The 15,943-nt window shown below is 55.9% G+C and overlaps 1 protein-coding gene across 1 annotated transcript in view; it reads left to right on the forward strand.

Moving 5' to 3' along the window:
* The window catches only part of CLCN7 (chloride voltage-gated channel 7), a 50,282-nt gene that overhangs the window by 30,442 nt on the left and 3,897 nt on the right, over positions 1-15,943 (forward strand). The window contains exons 11-22 of the mRNA XM_005294414.5: positions 1,076-1,140; positions 1,756-1,872; positions 2,324-2,378; positions 3,931-3,991; positions 5,898-6,036; positions 6,282-6,375; positions 9,950-10,119; positions 10,654-10,705; positions 11,626-11,753; positions 12,184-12,269; positions 13,916-14,048; positions 15,179-15,238. Of these exons, the coding sequence (XP_005294471.4) occupies positions 1,076-1,140; positions 1,756-1,872; positions 2,324-2,378; positions 3,931-3,991; positions 5,898-6,036; positions 6,282-6,375; positions 9,950-10,119; positions 10,654-10,705; positions 11,626-11,753; positions 12,184-12,269; positions 13,916-14,048; positions 15,179-15,238 (1,160 nt within the window). The remainder of the gene's footprint in view (positions 1-1,075; positions 1,141-1,755; positions 1,873-2,323; positions 2,379-3,930; positions 3,992-5,897; positions 6,037-6,281; positions 6,376-9,949; positions 10,120-10,653; positions 10,706-11,625; positions 11,754-12,183; positions 12,270-13,915; positions 14,049-15,178; positions 15,239-15,943) is intronic.

Consider the following 15,943-nt stretch of genomic DNA (forward strand, 5'->3'; position numbering starts at 1 on the left):
TGTTCCCATGTAGCGTGTCCAGACTAGAGAACAATGGCGGCTCTGTCCGTCTGTCCCTCTGCTCCTGCCCATTGAGCTTGGTGGCAAACAAAAAAAGCAGCATGCAGGCTGCCTGTCTCTGCTGGGCTTCTGTCTGATGCCGACGGGAGCCCCTGGAGAACAGAGAGAGGGAGCTGGGTCCTGACATGCAGGTACAGCCAGAATGCCTGGCTACCACTTGACCCTGTTACTGCTGAGTCCGTGAGCCAGCCAAGAGAAACCAAGACAGCACCAGTGAAGCGGAGGGGGTCGTGCCTGGCTGGGTAGGGCTGGGAGAGCTGTTAATCCCACCCAGGGACTGCGGAGCCCTCCCAGGAGGGGTGTCGGTATCGGTGGCTACAGGAAAACCTGTGTGTGTTCCCTCCTCCGACGCGAGCCTGAAATCTAGGCATAAAGTTGAGTGTTAAGGAACGAGTTAGTCCCCCAGAGAGTCGTCCCTGCCCCCCTCACCCCCCCCAGCAGCCCTTATCCAGGGTGAACCCATGCCCAGCATTGCTGCTCCTCCCTGCTGAGTGACTGGGGAAGTGGCAGGATGTAGGCCGAGCACAGTCACCAAAGAGCACCAGGCTTTGTCCCCAGAGCAAAACCTTCCCACTGCCATGGAGGCAAGTGTCAGAATGCCCAGCGTTTCCGTCTTTTCGACAAAAGCGACTGTGTGAGATGCTCCCCCAAAGCCTCCTGGCTCCAAGTGCGGTGGTGGCATGACCGAGGGCTGCTAGCACAGACGTTCATTTGCAGCTGTGACCCTCCCCAAGGCTTGGCCAGCCACTGGCCTGCTTCCCAGGCTGAGGCTGGTGGGGGTGGTCCCCTGTGTCAACAGCCACAGCCAGGCATCGGTTCCTAGTGCGGGTGTGAGGTCTCCAACCCCATGAAGCTGTGTCCCTGGTCTCTGCACACCTGAGGGGCAGGTTCCTTCCAGCCCATGTAACTGGGCGATCAGAACTCACCCTGAAAGGCCCAGCCACTCCCAAGCAGAGAGGTGGTAGCTACCCGAGCTGATCCATTACAATGGCCCCATGGCCTTTTGTGTCCTTAGGGGGAGTTCTTTTCAGCTTGGAAGAAGGTGCTTCCTTCTGGAATCAGTTCCTGACATGGAGAATCGTAAGTGTTAGCAGCCTGAGGCAGAGGCTGGGCACCGGCTTCTGAAAAACTCAGCCGCCAGCTGGGGGTTTCACTGAGGGTTTCACTCAGGCCGGGGAGGGGCAGGATGCCTTGTCGAGCGAGGGGCCTGCACTGGGTAGACACCCCCCATCAGAAGGGGACTGTCGGGTGAATCTAGGCCTTGACTGGTGTAAGAGTCTGAGACCAAGACAGAGGATGCTGATGGTTCCCCTCCCAGAGAAGCTGCTTGGAGTCCTGCAGTGGCCTGTGCCGGAGAGGTGGCAAGAGGGAGATGGGACGTAAAGGGAACAGCGCAGAAGAGGCGTGAGGCACTTGTGTATAAGCACAGAGCGCAAGGTGCTGCATGACCCCCAAGGAAGCTATGGCTCCTGCCTGTGGAGCTCACAGCGTAATAGACATGCTGATTCAGGCACCAGGCACTGGTTGGGGGTGTGAATTAAATCCTGCCCCTCCCTGCTGTAAGAACACTTTGGGGAATGAGCGGGGCCGAGGTAGGCCCCTGGCGGATGGAGTGGGGTTTGGAGGGGTGTGACGGCAGGCAGCCGAGGTGGCAGGTTGTCTCGTGCCATGATGCTCTCTTGCTTCTCTCTGCAGTTCTTTGCCTCCATGATCTCTACGTTCACGCTGAACTCCATCCTGAGCTTTTACCACGGGAACCCCTGGGACCTCTCCAGCCCGGGTCTCATCAACTTTGGAAGGTTCGACAGCGAGGTAAAATTGCTGGCCTTGCTGATGAGTTCGTGCCGTCACTGGGCAGGCACATGCCCCGTTCCGGGCATGTTCTGCAGCCTTGCAAGTAGTGGCAGGACCTGAAGGCAGCAGATGGGGCCATTCACTCCCTTTATACCCTTCCCCTGAATGTTTGACAGTATGAGGCACCTCAAGTTGGGGGTGTCATGCTGGGGCCGGGGGGCTCTGCAAAAGCCAGATACACCCATTTCCAAACTTCCTGCCGAGCAGCCTCTTGGAAGCATTTGTCCAGCTGTTGCTGGGCTCTGGTTCTGCAAGCGTGGGATCTGTGGGGCCTGAGAGTGAGAAGTCCTGCTGCAGCCATTGCTCTAGGCAGCTGCCAGCTGTAAAGGCCTTGAGCAGAGGCAGTGACTTGGCACCGAGCGAACCGCTGTGCCGAAAGGTCTCCAAACCCATTTCTCCTTGTTTACAGAAACTGGGATACACGTTCCAGGAAATTCCGATCTTCATTGTTATGGGAGTGGTTGGTAAGATTGGTCTGCTCGTTCAATTGAGTTAACACCTCTGAATAATCCCCTGTCCTGGAAAGCTGCCTTAGCCCACTTCCTGAGGAGAACAGGAAAGACATTAAAAAGCACAAAAACAGAGGGCCCTCAGGGAGCCTGCTGCTGCTTGATGCTTTCAAGGGCCACAGCTAGCTTCTCTGGCCAATCTTGATCTTCCATGGTGAAAGCGAAACCCCTTAACTTTGTTCTTCCCCCTTAGAGCCTGTCAGGGTGACATTGGTCTGAGGTCTGGCCCCCTGAGAGGCTGGGGGAAGGAAACTGGTGTTCTAGGCAAAACTCCCTGCCCGCTAGGAGTCTGTGAGCAGGGTGTTTGGAACGTGAACCGTGTGAGAATTATTTTCTGATCACGGTTTCCGTACAGCCCTCTCCTGCTGCGCTGGGCACAGCACACATCTAGAAATCTGACTGTCAGCTGCAGCCTTGCCTGCCTCTACCTCAGTGCTCTGTACAATCAGGTGGCTGCTAACAATCCACCACTGGATTTAACAAAATGACCAGAAGTGCAGGGAAACGCCAGCCTGGAGTCAGCGAGGAATTGCTACTGACTTTCCTCGTAGATAACTTTTCCTCGTAGAAGCTACCCTTTGGATCGGACTGGACCCCAGCCAGGATGCTGATGTCACCTGCTTCTTTCACTGCCCTGGGGTCTGGATGGTGGTTGGATCTCAGACCTTCCGGCCATTACTCCCTGCTCAGAACAAAAACAGGAATACTGTGGTCTCCAGTAGGCTGGCTGCCGTAAGGCAACAAACTCTCCTAATACCATGTTGTGTCTGAGCATTGAAACACACGCGTTGGAACAATGAAAACTACCATTACCACAGCAACCCTGATGCAGCCACATTGCACATCCCAGTATACACTGGAAAATGTGGCAGTTATAGTCTACGTTGGGCCTCTGAATAGCCTGATGTGCTGTTAAAATTCTCAATCCTAATGTTGCATTAATGCATCATGCCGATCTATGACCTTCGTGTTGTAGAAATAAGATCGGGCTCAGGCGTTGATTTTCCTTTAGTGAAGAAACGAGAAATAAAGGGGGAGGCCAGGTGTGTGGATGAATCTTTCTCAAGGATGTGCGCTCGCTCTCATTCTTCTCTCCCCTTCCAAAGCAGTAGAGTTAAATTTTGACTCTTTCAATTTTGAAGTCTCCGTAAACTGGAGATTTGTGCCCATCGGGAGAAATGGCAGCAGCTTGTGCAGTTTCTTCTGTGACTTTCGGCTTGCTCTCCTTTGTGGCTTGACACTGAGTATTACAGTAGGAAATTGCTGCTTTTCCCTGGAAGCTGCTGCTGTCAATGGTTTAAAAACATTGTGCTATTGATAACATGTTGCTGACGAGGCCAGAGAACTGTCCAAAGGCAAACTGAGTCTGGAGAAATCTTTTTTTTTTTTTTTAAGACGTGTTTAACTCTGCATGTAGGAAAATCCCGAATGTGGCATAAAGGAATATTGGCTTCTTTCAAATCCACTCAGGAGGTTTTCAGCTGTTTTCCCTCTTTCCTTCTTGCAGGTGGAATTCTCGGCGCGATATTCAATGCCTTGAATTACTGGTTAACCATGTTCCGAATCAGGTAAGAGCCCAAGAGGTGCTAAATAAAACAAAATCCCTCAGTATTATAATGGGTTGTGTTCAGGTTGGGGCCGATTAACTGAACCAAAGGGCGTTCCTTTCATTCCTGTAGCCCTGCAGCTTCAGATCTGGTAAGTGACATGTGGTGTTAGCATGTGGTCACTCACAAAACTCAAGTGCTTAGAAGCAAGGAAGTGGTAGCTAAGGATGCCATCGCTTTATAACGCACTAGAATCGACAGCTACTATCGCAAAGACATCCATGTTTCATCACAGCTGTAACTCTGACCCAAAGTAAATATCCCTTCCATCATCTCCTAAAGCAGAAACCCCTCTGAGAAAGGAATCTTCTATTATATGTGCCCCTTCACAGTACAGTAATCCACCTAAAATACATATCTAAATTCAGTGACTCTTCCATGCTTTCCTATTGAACTGTGTATAACCACAGTTTCTTGAGACGCGTTGGATTTCATTAGATTCTACATATGACCTGTAAGTATACCAACTGATGCTGCAACTCCCATGTAACAGTATCTTTTTGGAGAAACACGTTGGTTCTGAAGGCTGAGGATCGACTAAAAGACTTTAGAACAAATCCATGGGTCAGAGTTCAGGTGATGGTGATCAGATGAATTTCTTTGTTCTGATGCAAATACTTATGTGGACAATGCGATTTTTCTTAACCATCCATTTCTTTGCTGTTCGGTATTTGGGTTATGTGCTATGTAAATGCATTGGGGAACATTTTCAAAAGCTCAGGTCCCGGTGAGCTTCTAAATCACGTAGATGCTTTTGAAACTGTCCCCATAGTCACTTTGCTTCAAAAATCAGTTAAAATGGCTAAGCTTTCTGTGTTGGAATACCTCCCTCCCCCCTCTTGGGACCTGGCTTCTCATTTATCCACCACAGCTCATCTTTCAAGAGCAATTAGTTCAGACAAATACCAGCCCGTGCCTGCTGGGAGGATGGGGGAGTGCTTGTAGCTTTTGCAGATGGAACAGACGGGAGTTGAGGGATTCAGAGCAGATGGTACGTTCCGTGTTCGACGGTACTGTGAACGTGTTTGTGGAGCCAGACGTCTGCAGGACTGCTAAAAGTATAAAGGGCGATTTCCATGCAGCTCCTCGTTCGTACAGCCACAGTAACGTTCAGACGGCCTTCCGCAGGGTGGGATAGCATCCAGGAGCAGAGCTGGGGAAGGGGATTATTTACTTTCTGTGGACAACTTGGGGGGAGAGCGAGAGAGAGGAGAGCAACAAAAATGATCAAAGGTTTAGAAAATCTGAGCTATGAGGAAAAGTTAAAAATAGCAGGTGTGATTAGTCTTGAGAAAAGACAACTGACGGGGGGGAGGGGGGTGGAAAGTCTTCAAACATGTTAAGAGCTGTTATAAAGAGGACAATGATGAATTGTTCTCTGTCCATCAAAGGCAGGACAAGAAGTAATGGGCTTAATCTGCAGCAAAGGAGATTCAGGCTAGGTGGTAGAGAAAACGTAACTAACTCCAAGGATAGCTAAGCACTGGGACAGGTGACCAAGGGAAGTTGTGGAATCCCCGTCACTGGAGATTGCTAAGAACAGGTTGGGCAAACACCTATCCGGGATGGTCTAGGTTTACTGGGTCCTGCCTCAGTGCAGGTCGCTGGACTAGATGAGCTCTCAAGGTCCCTCCCAGCCCAACATGTCTATGATTTCCCCCTTCATTTGGGCCTGTGAAATCCTGCTGCTTGTCTGATGCCTGCCCCTGGGAGATGGCAGCCTGCACCAGTCACTCCCGAGCCCCCCAAGCCACCAGCAGTGGTTGCAACCAGTCTGAAGAACCAGCTGACCCGGGGGTGCCTTTGGGAAGCAGAGAACAGCCGGGAGGTTGCTCCCTGTTCACACGGCTTGTGTCTGACTCTGCAGGTACATCCACCGCCCGTGCCTGCAAGTGATCGAGGCCATGCTGGTGGCGGCTGTGACGGCAGCCGTGGGGTTTGTGATGATCTACTGCTCTAGCGACTGCCAGCCCCTCCAAGGGGATTCTGTGGCCTATCCCTTACAGGTAGGAAACATGGCTGTGAACCCCCTGTCCCCTGCACAGTGTCTGTTCCTGACTGCCCCCTAGAGCTGGATCAGGTCATAGCACAGTCAGGTGCTCAGAGCTCAGGGATTTTCCAGGAGCCCCTTTCACTCCTGCCTTCTCGCTCTCTGCCAGCTCCTCTGTCCCCATGTGCCACACGTCCCAGCAGCGATCGTCTTGTGGATTCTGCCAGGTCTCACAAGTCAGCCTTTGTTTTTTCTCCCCAGCTGTTCTGTGCAGATGGAGAATATAACTCGATGGCCACCGCCTTCTTCAACACGCCTGAGAAGAGTGTCGTCAGCCTCTTTCACAACCCCCCAGGTCGGTTCTGGCTCGGCTGACTGGATGCTGAGCTGCAGGCAGAACGGGGCGGGGGCTCGGGTCTAGTGGCAGGTCCGGGGCAGCAGACCCAGAATTAGGAAGCAAGTCGCATTGCTCGGTTTGTGGTCAGACGTTCTTGTGTTAGCCCAGCCCTGCAGCCGTGCCGGGTGAGCTCTGTTCAGTAATGCTCATAGGCTCAAGGGACCATTGCAATCATCTAGTCTGACCTCCTGCACATTGCAGGCCACAAAACCTCACCCAGCCACTCCTGTGATAGACCCCTAACCTCCGGCTGAGTTACTGAACTCCTCAAATCAGGGCTTAAAGACTTCAAGTTACAGAGAATTCACCATTTACCCTGAGCTCCTGTAAAAAGATCCTCCCTGCCGGTGAATAGCAACCCTCTGCAGCGCCTGCTGGGTGTACAGGCTCCGGGGCTGTCCAGTGTGTAATACATTAATGGTGGTGGTGTCACATAGGAGCCTTAGGGTATGGACTAGGGCCTATTGTGCCGGGTGCTGTACAAACAGAACAAGGACAGTCCCAGCTATGCAGTCGTGATGGTGAGCTAAGCGCTTAACCGGGGCAGTGCCTGCCCAGCACAGCTCCCAATCACAGGGAACGGGAACAACCCACAGATCAGCCCGGGCCAGATGGTGCTAGTGCAGAGCCATTCACACTCGCCATGACGCGCCCTCCACGCCTCTCGGCAAAGCTTTAAGAGCAGAGGCAGCAGGAGCCCCTCATAGCGTTTACAAATACCCTGCTGTGCGATGTCCTAAATTGATCAGCCTGACCTCCTCAGAGGAACAGAGCCTAGCTTTGTTCATACTCACTAATTCATAAAGTGCAGTTGTTTGCGAGGCGCCCGCTGTTCACTAGCGTGAATCGGGTGATTTGCTCTTCAATATGCATTGAAACAATCTAGTCTCTAGCCGAAGGTGAATAGGTCAGGTCTGAGTAGGAGACCTGTGTCAGAAGACTTGTGCTTTTATGTCAGTGGCTGATTTGGGGCTTTTAAAAGTCAAGATCTGGATTTGGATCTGCAAAGTGGTGTTGATACGTTATTGATGCTCCCACAAAAATTCCCCCTCCCTTAGCCTGTGATCAGCACCCTGTCCGTGGGCACATGCGCTCAGACAGGCAGGATGAGAGCTGGGGTGTGTTAGATTGTGTGTAGATGGGACCTTGCAGTGGAGGCTGCAGTGTCCCATGAGCACTCCTGTTAAATGTCAGCCAAGCATTTTCCATTCACCACCTTCAGTCTCTGTTGAGCCGTTCTCCTTTGTGTGCTCGCTCCGAAAGCTGGAGTCTGTTCTGGAAATGTTCTTGGCTGCTTCCTGTTTGCTAAGGTCTCTCTCCCCTGAACGACTTTCCCTTCTGGTCATGTTTGGAATGTGGATTTTACTTTTTGGGTTGCTAGAAATGAAATCCCATTTCACAGTGCCCCGGAGAGTCCTGTCTGGGTTTGCATGTCTCGGCTGATGTAATGCCTGGGTAACTTTAATTGAAAAGGCACAAGTTCCACCTCTACCCCAGTAACGGTCTCCTGGAACGGCCGCTTGAATCTCATGCCTGGTCTTTCACTGACCGCTGATGCACAGAGATGGCTGTCCCTTGAGTGCACTGAACTGGCAACTTCAGCACTGGTTGCACTCAGTGGTGGTGACTTTCCTATGGAGATAGGATGGGACCCAGAGAACTTGTGGTGCCCCAGACCTTTCCCTCTCCTCTCTCAAATCTTGGTTGACAGTTGCTGTGGAAATGTTCAAAGGGGGTGGGGTGGGGACGCTCACCTTCTTGACACTCTTTAAACAGCTGTCGCCTGAGGACGCAGATCCAGGGAGTGCTGGGGGGAGGACTTCAGGGCACTGCACAAGAGCCTCTCTACACAGGTGATGTCCACAGCTGCAGTATGGCTGGCGAGACTTCTGTGGCAGGCAGCACGCACAAGCAGCAGGGGGTGTCCCTGGTGAATATAGAGCAGGAAGGTTTATTGCTCTGTCTGGCAACAATCATGGCACAGCACTGTAAAGAACACGATATGCCGGGTCGAATTGTCTTGGCTTCCGCAAAGGAAAACGGGGCCTCCCCAGTGGATTAGACTTCTGTGGCCTTCTCCAGAACTGGCTGTGCTAAGTTATCTGGGCTTTCCAAAGTCTTTGAAGTCCCTCGCTAGAGGCTGTTAAGGAGAGTACATCCTCCAGGGGGAGGGTCAGAGTATCGTCCTGGGGTAGAAACTCTGAGAAGCAAAAAGCCAATGAAACAGTCAGTTTGAATTGTGGCCAAAGGCTAACGGGGGAGGGGAGGCAGGTCCTGGAGTTCAATATGCAATTAACAACCTGGAAAGGGGGGTGAGCGGTGAGGGCGATTCATAGAAAGGATGATTGAGAGACGCATAGAAGGGGGAGTGAGCTGCATGCGGGCGGGTGAACTGCTTGACAGCTGGTGGGTAACCCAGTGGGAAGAGGAATTGGACCTGCTCCTACAAAGGTCTCAGTCTGAATTAACCCTGGCAGCTCACCACAAACCTCTGCTCACAAGAGCAGAAATCAGTTTAGGAATGAGAACGAACCCCCTGAATGAGTGAGCCGCTCCCCCAACATAACGGTGCCAGAACTGATCAGCCCTGACTGAAGGGACAGGGACAAGCGGGCACAGGGAGGGGCGATGAAGACTTCCCTGCAGAGACTGACCCAACGAGCAGTGTTTCATGAAGAGATGAATCAGGTCTGGGAAAGGCCTGCTGGCTAACGAATGGGGTGGGGGAGCATTCATGGGTGCCTTTATTCAGAGCAAGGGGATTTGGTGCTATTGAAGGACAACGGGTATAGAACAGCTGCAAGGAAAGCACAAGTAACCTGCGGCGCCCCGGCCAGAGAACATCGGGGCCAAGAGCAGAGCAGGGTTTGGAAAGGCCTGGCCCTTGTATGGACCATGAGAACAGCTGCAGTTACAGGATTTTTTTAAAGGTTTTAGGGCTGTGAACCGTCCTGCTCCAGGGCATGAGCGGCTGCTGGGATCGGGGCAGGCTGTCTCAGGTCGGGGCTGCGTTCCGAGTACCTGCCTGCAGAGGACTTGGCGATTGGAGCCCGCCAAGGGACGAGAGGGGGAAAGATCTTGTTCTTTGAGGGGAAATACCATCTTTACTTGTGAGACGTCTACAGTGGCTAGGTGGGTCCATCCCGCTGCCATGACCATTAATGGAGGGGGATTGGAGCAGGGTGGTGAGGAGCGTCACGGCATCCGGGGGGTGGGGGAGGGTTGTACCATCGGCTCTGCCCTTTCTCGGCCCCCTCAGGGATGCTGTTCTCCAGGGTGTGTGATGACAGACAGATGCGCCTTGCTCTTCTGGTCTGACAGGCTGGTGGGGCTGGTGTGCATTTGCAGGTGCCCATCCTCTCAGAGCCACGCCGTGGCAGTAATGGGGGGCTGCTAACGGGCTGGAATGTGCCATTTAACATTACAGCTTAACAGGGGAGCTGCCAGCAGCTGGTCTAGAACAGCAGGAATCTCTGAGGTGTGGAAGGGGTGAAACCAACCGCCTGGGCTTCTCCTCTCTCTCCCCCCCCAGGTTCTTACAATCCCATGACCCTGGGGATGTTCACCCTGATGTATTTCTTTCTGGCCTGTTGGACCTATGGGCTCACCGTGTCGGCAGGTGTCTTCATCCCTTCCCTGTTGATTGGAGCTGCCTGGGGACGACTCTTTGGCATATCGTTGGCCTACCTGACCAGTGGAGCGGTGAGTTACCCCCTGGGCGGGGTGGGAGCTCTGACCTCCAGAAATGGAGCGCTGACAGCGAAGCCACGTTTTGCTTGCAGATTTATTAGTGCTCCGTGTCTGGAGGTCAGCTGGGGAGCTGTGGGGGCAGAGGTCGTGCTGGAGTTTTAGCTGGGTTAGTGGGCGAAGGAAGAAAGACAAGCTTAGATACTGCAAAATGCCAGCGAGAAAGGGAGTAGATCTTGTTTGCTGCCCTTCACTGACTCATCCAGCAGCAGCAGCTCCTGAGCAAGGGCAGTGTAAGTCCTCCCGAGTGGCTACGGCTCCCTGCAGAGCATCCCTGGGGCAGTGCTTGCTGGAGCTTGGCGAGGCTGTTGTCAAGGGGCCTTTGCCGCTGTGCAGTGTATTGGATGCTCCAGCAGATGGGTGGCTGCGGCTTTTGTTGTCCGGCCTGTGGCTGGCACGTAGGGTGACTGCCTCTGCCGCTGTGGGGGTACAAGTTGGATGGCTCTGACCCACCCTGTGTAACTTGCTATTCCTGTCTCTCCTATTCAGATCTGGGCCGACCCCGGGAAATACGCTCTGATGGGGGCCGCAGCGCAGCTGGGTGAGTTCAGCTCGCCATTAGGAAATGCCCGGTAGGAGGCGTTTGTTGCGTTCCATGGAGACTGGGCTGTGTCCGGATGTGTCTCCGCTGGGAACATCTGGTGGAAAACCCAGCCTCTCTGTGCTCGGAGTGCTGCTGGTCAGCTCCAGGCAGCGTGTCGGCAACTGACTGCTGTGGGGGAAAGCCTTTCGTTTAACGTTGAAGGGAATCGTGCACCTGGCGTGTCAGGGTTCAGCTTGTCCTGTGAATTGGAGACTGAAGTGCAGCCGCTGGGAGGAGGGTGCTGTGAAGGGAGGGGCTGTTAATGGAGAGCAGGTCTCCCAGGAGTGGCCTGGGCCTGTCTGGTTATAAGGCAGCTGGCAGCATGGCACAAAGTACCTGGTTACGCACGTCAGACTTTGCAGTGCAGGCTTGTCTGTTCGCTGCCTGATCGTGTCCGGTGTGGAACCACAGAGCTCCCGTGGGTCCCCTTGCGGCCCGTGAGTGGCTCCCCACAGAGCAGCACCAGCTGTGGGCGCTGCCCCTCGCTCTGTGCTGCCCCTCGCTGCTGCTAATGTTAACTCCCGGCATGGATGAGACCCCGGTCCAGCAGCAACCCAGAAAGCAGAGCTCTCCACACAGGCACTGAAGAGCCCTAGCAAACATGGCGTCGTCCTGGGCTGCAGGTAGCTAGGCAGGGTACAGCCGATGGGAGCCAGCTAGCGTCCTGCCCTCCTGCTAGGCTCTGTGCCTCCATTCCCCACCCACACACAACGCAGGCACTGCCCCACCCCATACGCCCTTCATGGAGCCATCATCCCCAGAGTTCAGGTACATGCAGCAGCCATGCTAACGCCCCAGCGCAGGGGCTCAGAGCCTTTGTGGGAACCTCCCCGTGCTCTCCCTCCTGGGTCCTGCCAACGTGTGTGCCTCTCCTTCAGGGGGGATAGTGAGAATGACCCTGAGCCTGACCGTCATCATGATGGAAGCGACGGGCAACGTCACCTACGGATTCCCCATCATGTTGGCGCTGATGACCGCTAAGATCGTGGGCGACTACTTTGTGGAGGTGAGCAGCCCGGGCTGTTCCCGTTCTGAATGAGGGCCAGCAGGCGAGACAGCAGCTGCAGGAGCCAGCACCTGCTGTCTGGTTTGGGGCTGGATGCGAGCATAGGGCTGGTGGAGCTTCGGGAGCCTGCTGACTGGTCATGGCTCGGCACCACCACCTAGTGACGCAGCCTGGCTGGGCTTGCCCGGGGAGACCACTTGATTGGTGGAGATGTTGGGGTCTTTGCCAAGCTCCATTAGCCTGAGTAGAGCAGAGTTAACACCTCCTTAATGGGCTGTGGCTGGGGTTAGTGACCTGTCAGCTGAGCACTGAGGGGCTTTGGCAGCGCTGCATGTGGGAAGCCCAGGGACCAGACCAGTCTTGAGCAATTTGGAGGAAGCTTGCCGTGCCTGCCCTGTGGCTGATTGCTTTGCCTCTCCTCCTGCTGCAGGGTCTGTATGACATGCACATCCAGCTGCAGAGCGTTCCTTTCCTGCACTGGGAGGCTCCAGTGACGTCTCACTCCCTCACTGCCAGGTAAACGAGCTGCCGTTCTGCAGGGCTGCTAGGCCCCTGGCCGCCTTCCTTGGAGCCCTAGTGGGTGCGTTGGACAGAACAGCCCCTGGCACCGCAGCGAGTGGGGCTGCAGTCTGGCAGGGGAGAGCAAGTGGAACTCCGTGCCCTGGGCTGCAGAGCTCCCAAGACTGGCTGGTAACAGAGCAAACCGCGCAGGAGGCGTCCACCAGTTCAAATTCCCAGTGCCGCTGGGTCTGAGAGCTTTGAACATGTCTGCCAATAGGTCTGGTGGGTCTGTCCCGTCCTGCCCCACCCCACGTTAGTGCAGTGGCACCAGGACGAACCTGAACTCTCTTACCACTTCTTGGACAGTTTGATTAGAAAGGGAAGGGGGCAGAGTGGCAAGGGGTTCTGGGGATTGGGACTGATACAGGGCCCCCCACTGCCGGACCCAGGGCCACAGAGACAGAGCTCTGGACGGTCTGATGGTGTCTGGGTGTCAGCCAATTCTTATTAGCTGAGTGACTGCTTCAGAACCCAGGGGGTTGTATTCCCTGCGAAGGGGGTCTGCCTCCCCAGCGCCCAACTCGGACTGGTGGCAGGCGTAAGAGCGGCGTGGGGGCGAGGCCTCTCTCAGGCTGCAGGGCTGTGCGCGTGGTACTCGCTGCCTGGGATCTGGGAGGTTCCTGTGAGTAGAAAACTCCTAGGGGAGGAGAGGTGGTGCCAGGGCTGGGCAGACTCCCCAAAGGGAGAGCCCGCACAGCGCTCTATGGAGCGGGGTGGAGCTGGGTTCTCAGTCACTGCTGCCCATCGGATGCCCGGGCCTGCGTCCGCTCGCTGGATAGTGTCTGGTTTCTAGAAGTAGAGGCTGCCCCCTAGTGACAGGCGAAGGAAAGTAGCTGTCTGGAGCCGCTTTCATCCAGAGACAAACCCATAGAGACGGGTTTGTGCACAGAGCCTGCCAGGCCCTGGGGAGGGCAGATCACAGCGAGGGCAGCTGTGCCATGTGCGGACCCCTCCGGCCGCTTTCCTGTTTGTCCCGTTATGCTAGCTAACGTAGTGTTCCTTTGGGGGTTATTTGTGGCTGTGGTCAGATTGGCTGCGACCTTGGGGGTTTATCCCCTTTTTCTGCAGCATGGGGCACTGGCTGGGATCTGGGCATGTCTCCCCAACCAAATTCCCTGCCTTGGCAGGGGTCCCAGGCACTGGTGGCACCTCAGCCCCTCCTGTTCTCTGCTTGTGCACATGACCGCTTAGTCTTCGGTCTAGCTAGGGTGTCTGGGCTCAGCGCAGGGGTAACTGCATCTGGCCCTGGCTGTGCAGGAGAGCAGACTAGATCCCCGATCTGACCTTAAACTCTGGGACACTGGAAGGCTGCTGCTAAGTGGCTCTCCTGGGCCGTAGCATGGGGAGAATGTAGGGAACTCGAAAGGAGCTGCAGACCTAAAGGAAGAACCTGGCCTGCCTAGCAAGTTAAATAAGGTCCACGTGATAGTGTGGGGACCAGGGCCCTGCCTGGTTTAGGGTGGGGAGTCGGCTTTTGGCTGGGGTGTTGGGCACTGCCCTCTGTCTGGGCCGGGCAGCACACTTCCCCTCCCCCCGCCCCTCCACCAGTGGGGAAGAGGCTAGTCCCAGCCCCCTGTCACCAGGCGCTCTGTCCCCTGCAGGGAGGTGATGAGCGCGCCCGTGACCTGCCTAAGGAGGATTGAGAAGGTGGGGACGGTCGTGGACATCCTCAGCGACACATCATCCAACCACAACGGCTTTCCCGTGGTAGAGAGCAGCCCGGACCCCACGCAGGTGGGCAGACCACTGGCCAGCCGCCGGCCTTGCCCCAGGACCATGGGCAGCTGAAGTAACACCCACAATGGGGGTGGGGGTTGGGCCACTCTGCCGCGCTTGGGGTGCAGCCCAAACCGCTGAATCGGGCCAATATTTGGCTGCCAGCGCAGGGCCCCAGCCGGCCGGAGACCTGGCAGCTGCAGTGACATCTCCCTGACCCTTGTGGGCGCTAGGGGGCCTTCCCCAAGCCTCCTCCCATGTGCACACCGGCCCAGCCCCCGTGGTGCCCTAGGAGCCCTGGGTTCATGGGCACTGGCTGCTCCTGGCGTGGTTCTCTGCACCGACCTGGTGCTCTCAGGCTGGAGGCTTCTCTGCCTGCAGCTCCCACCATTGCTGCTGCCACCAGTGAAGCCAACCCAGCGTGAGCAGTGATGGGGAGAAGCTGCAGGACCTTGCTGAGCTGGCTGGGGCTCAGTCGTCTCCGGGGAGACGGTCACACCTTCCTCATCTCTAGCTAGGACTCCCCAGTGCGTCCTCCACTGATGGGCCCCTTGACCTGCTGGCTGGCAGCCAGGAGCCAAGGGGGTGGTATGGGGGTGACCCAAAGTGCCAGCACTGTTCAGAGGTGCCGTGGCCGGGCACGTGTGTCTTGGGGGGGGGTAAACACCAGGAGAACGCCCCACTCCCCAGCTAGCCCCAAGGTGCACGCAGCAACATGTGTCCTATTGCCAAAGCCTTGGTGATGCATGGCCCTGCATGCTAGCATCTTGCACCAGCTGGCACTGGGGAGCAAACCCTGACTCTCTGTCAAAAACCGGCATTCCCCGCTGATCCCAGCCCCTGAGTTCCCCACCTCCCCCCTTGCCCTTTCCTGGGGTACCCAGACGCTCTTTGACGCCCCTGAGGACAGCAAACCAAGTCCTCCACCCCGCTCGTGCTGAATTGCTGCCGTATGGCGGCCTCTTGCCGTCCCCGGGGCTGGACACTGCGTGGCGTATGCCCACCCTGGGGCTCTCAGCTCTGCATTCCCATAGGCCTGCCTGCTTGTAACCTTGGGGCGATGAGCAGCCAGGGCCTGTCTCTAGCCCGTCGGGCTGATTGCTGAGCTCTCCTCGGCCCCTGCCCATGCCTGGCACACTCTCTTGCAGGTGGCGGGACTGCGAGGCCTGATCCTGCGCTCCCAATTGATTGTTCTCCTGAAGCACAAGGTAAATGACTCTGTGCGATCGGGAGCCTTTCTCCTCCCAGGGGACTCGCTGTAATGGCCTGGACGGGCACCGTTGGATGTGACCCCCTCTGTCCCTCTAGTGGGGTGCGTCCGGCCCAGCCCCTCTCCTGTCCTCTGCCCGGGGCTAGCTCAGGGAGGTGGCATCAGCCTGGTTCAATGAACCAGGAACCGGACTCCCCTTCCCTGTCGTATTGCAGGGGCTAAACTGTCCTGGATGCCCAGGTACCACTGGGCATGATGCCCATCACTTCCCGTGGCAGCTCCTGGCTCCTCTCCCCCGCTGCTGTTGAGCGGGGCAGGCTGTAGCTAGGCGGGTCGCCAGCTCTCTGTCGGTGGGCTGCTGTTCCTACAGGTGGTGAAGGGTCCCCCTGACTCGCTGCCCAAGGGCAAGCCGAGCATGTCGGTGCTGTGGGGTGGACCCACCGTCCGCTAGGAAATGCTTGTGAGCACCATTCTGCACAAAGGAGACAATCTCCTGGCCAAACAGACTGGGAGCCTGGAGATTGGGTTCTGTCCCCGGCTCTGCCAGCTCTGGGGCACGTCCCTCTGCCCACCGGTATGGTGAAGCCCGCGGCCTCCCTCGCAGGGGCTGTCGGCCTGCCTGCCGCGCCCCAGTGCTGGGATGCAGTGAAGTGGGCTGGCCCAAGGGGTGTTCCGGGGCGAAGGACGCTTCTCCGTTTGCTTC

The sequence above is a fragment of the Chrysemys picta genome, chromosome 10 (genome assembly GCF_011386835.1).
Source record: "Chrysemys picta bellii isolate R12L10 chromosome 10, ASM1138683v2, whole genome shotgun sequence".
Taxonomy (NCBI): Eukaryota; Metazoa; Chordata; order Testudines; family Emydidae; genus Chrysemys; species Chrysemys picta.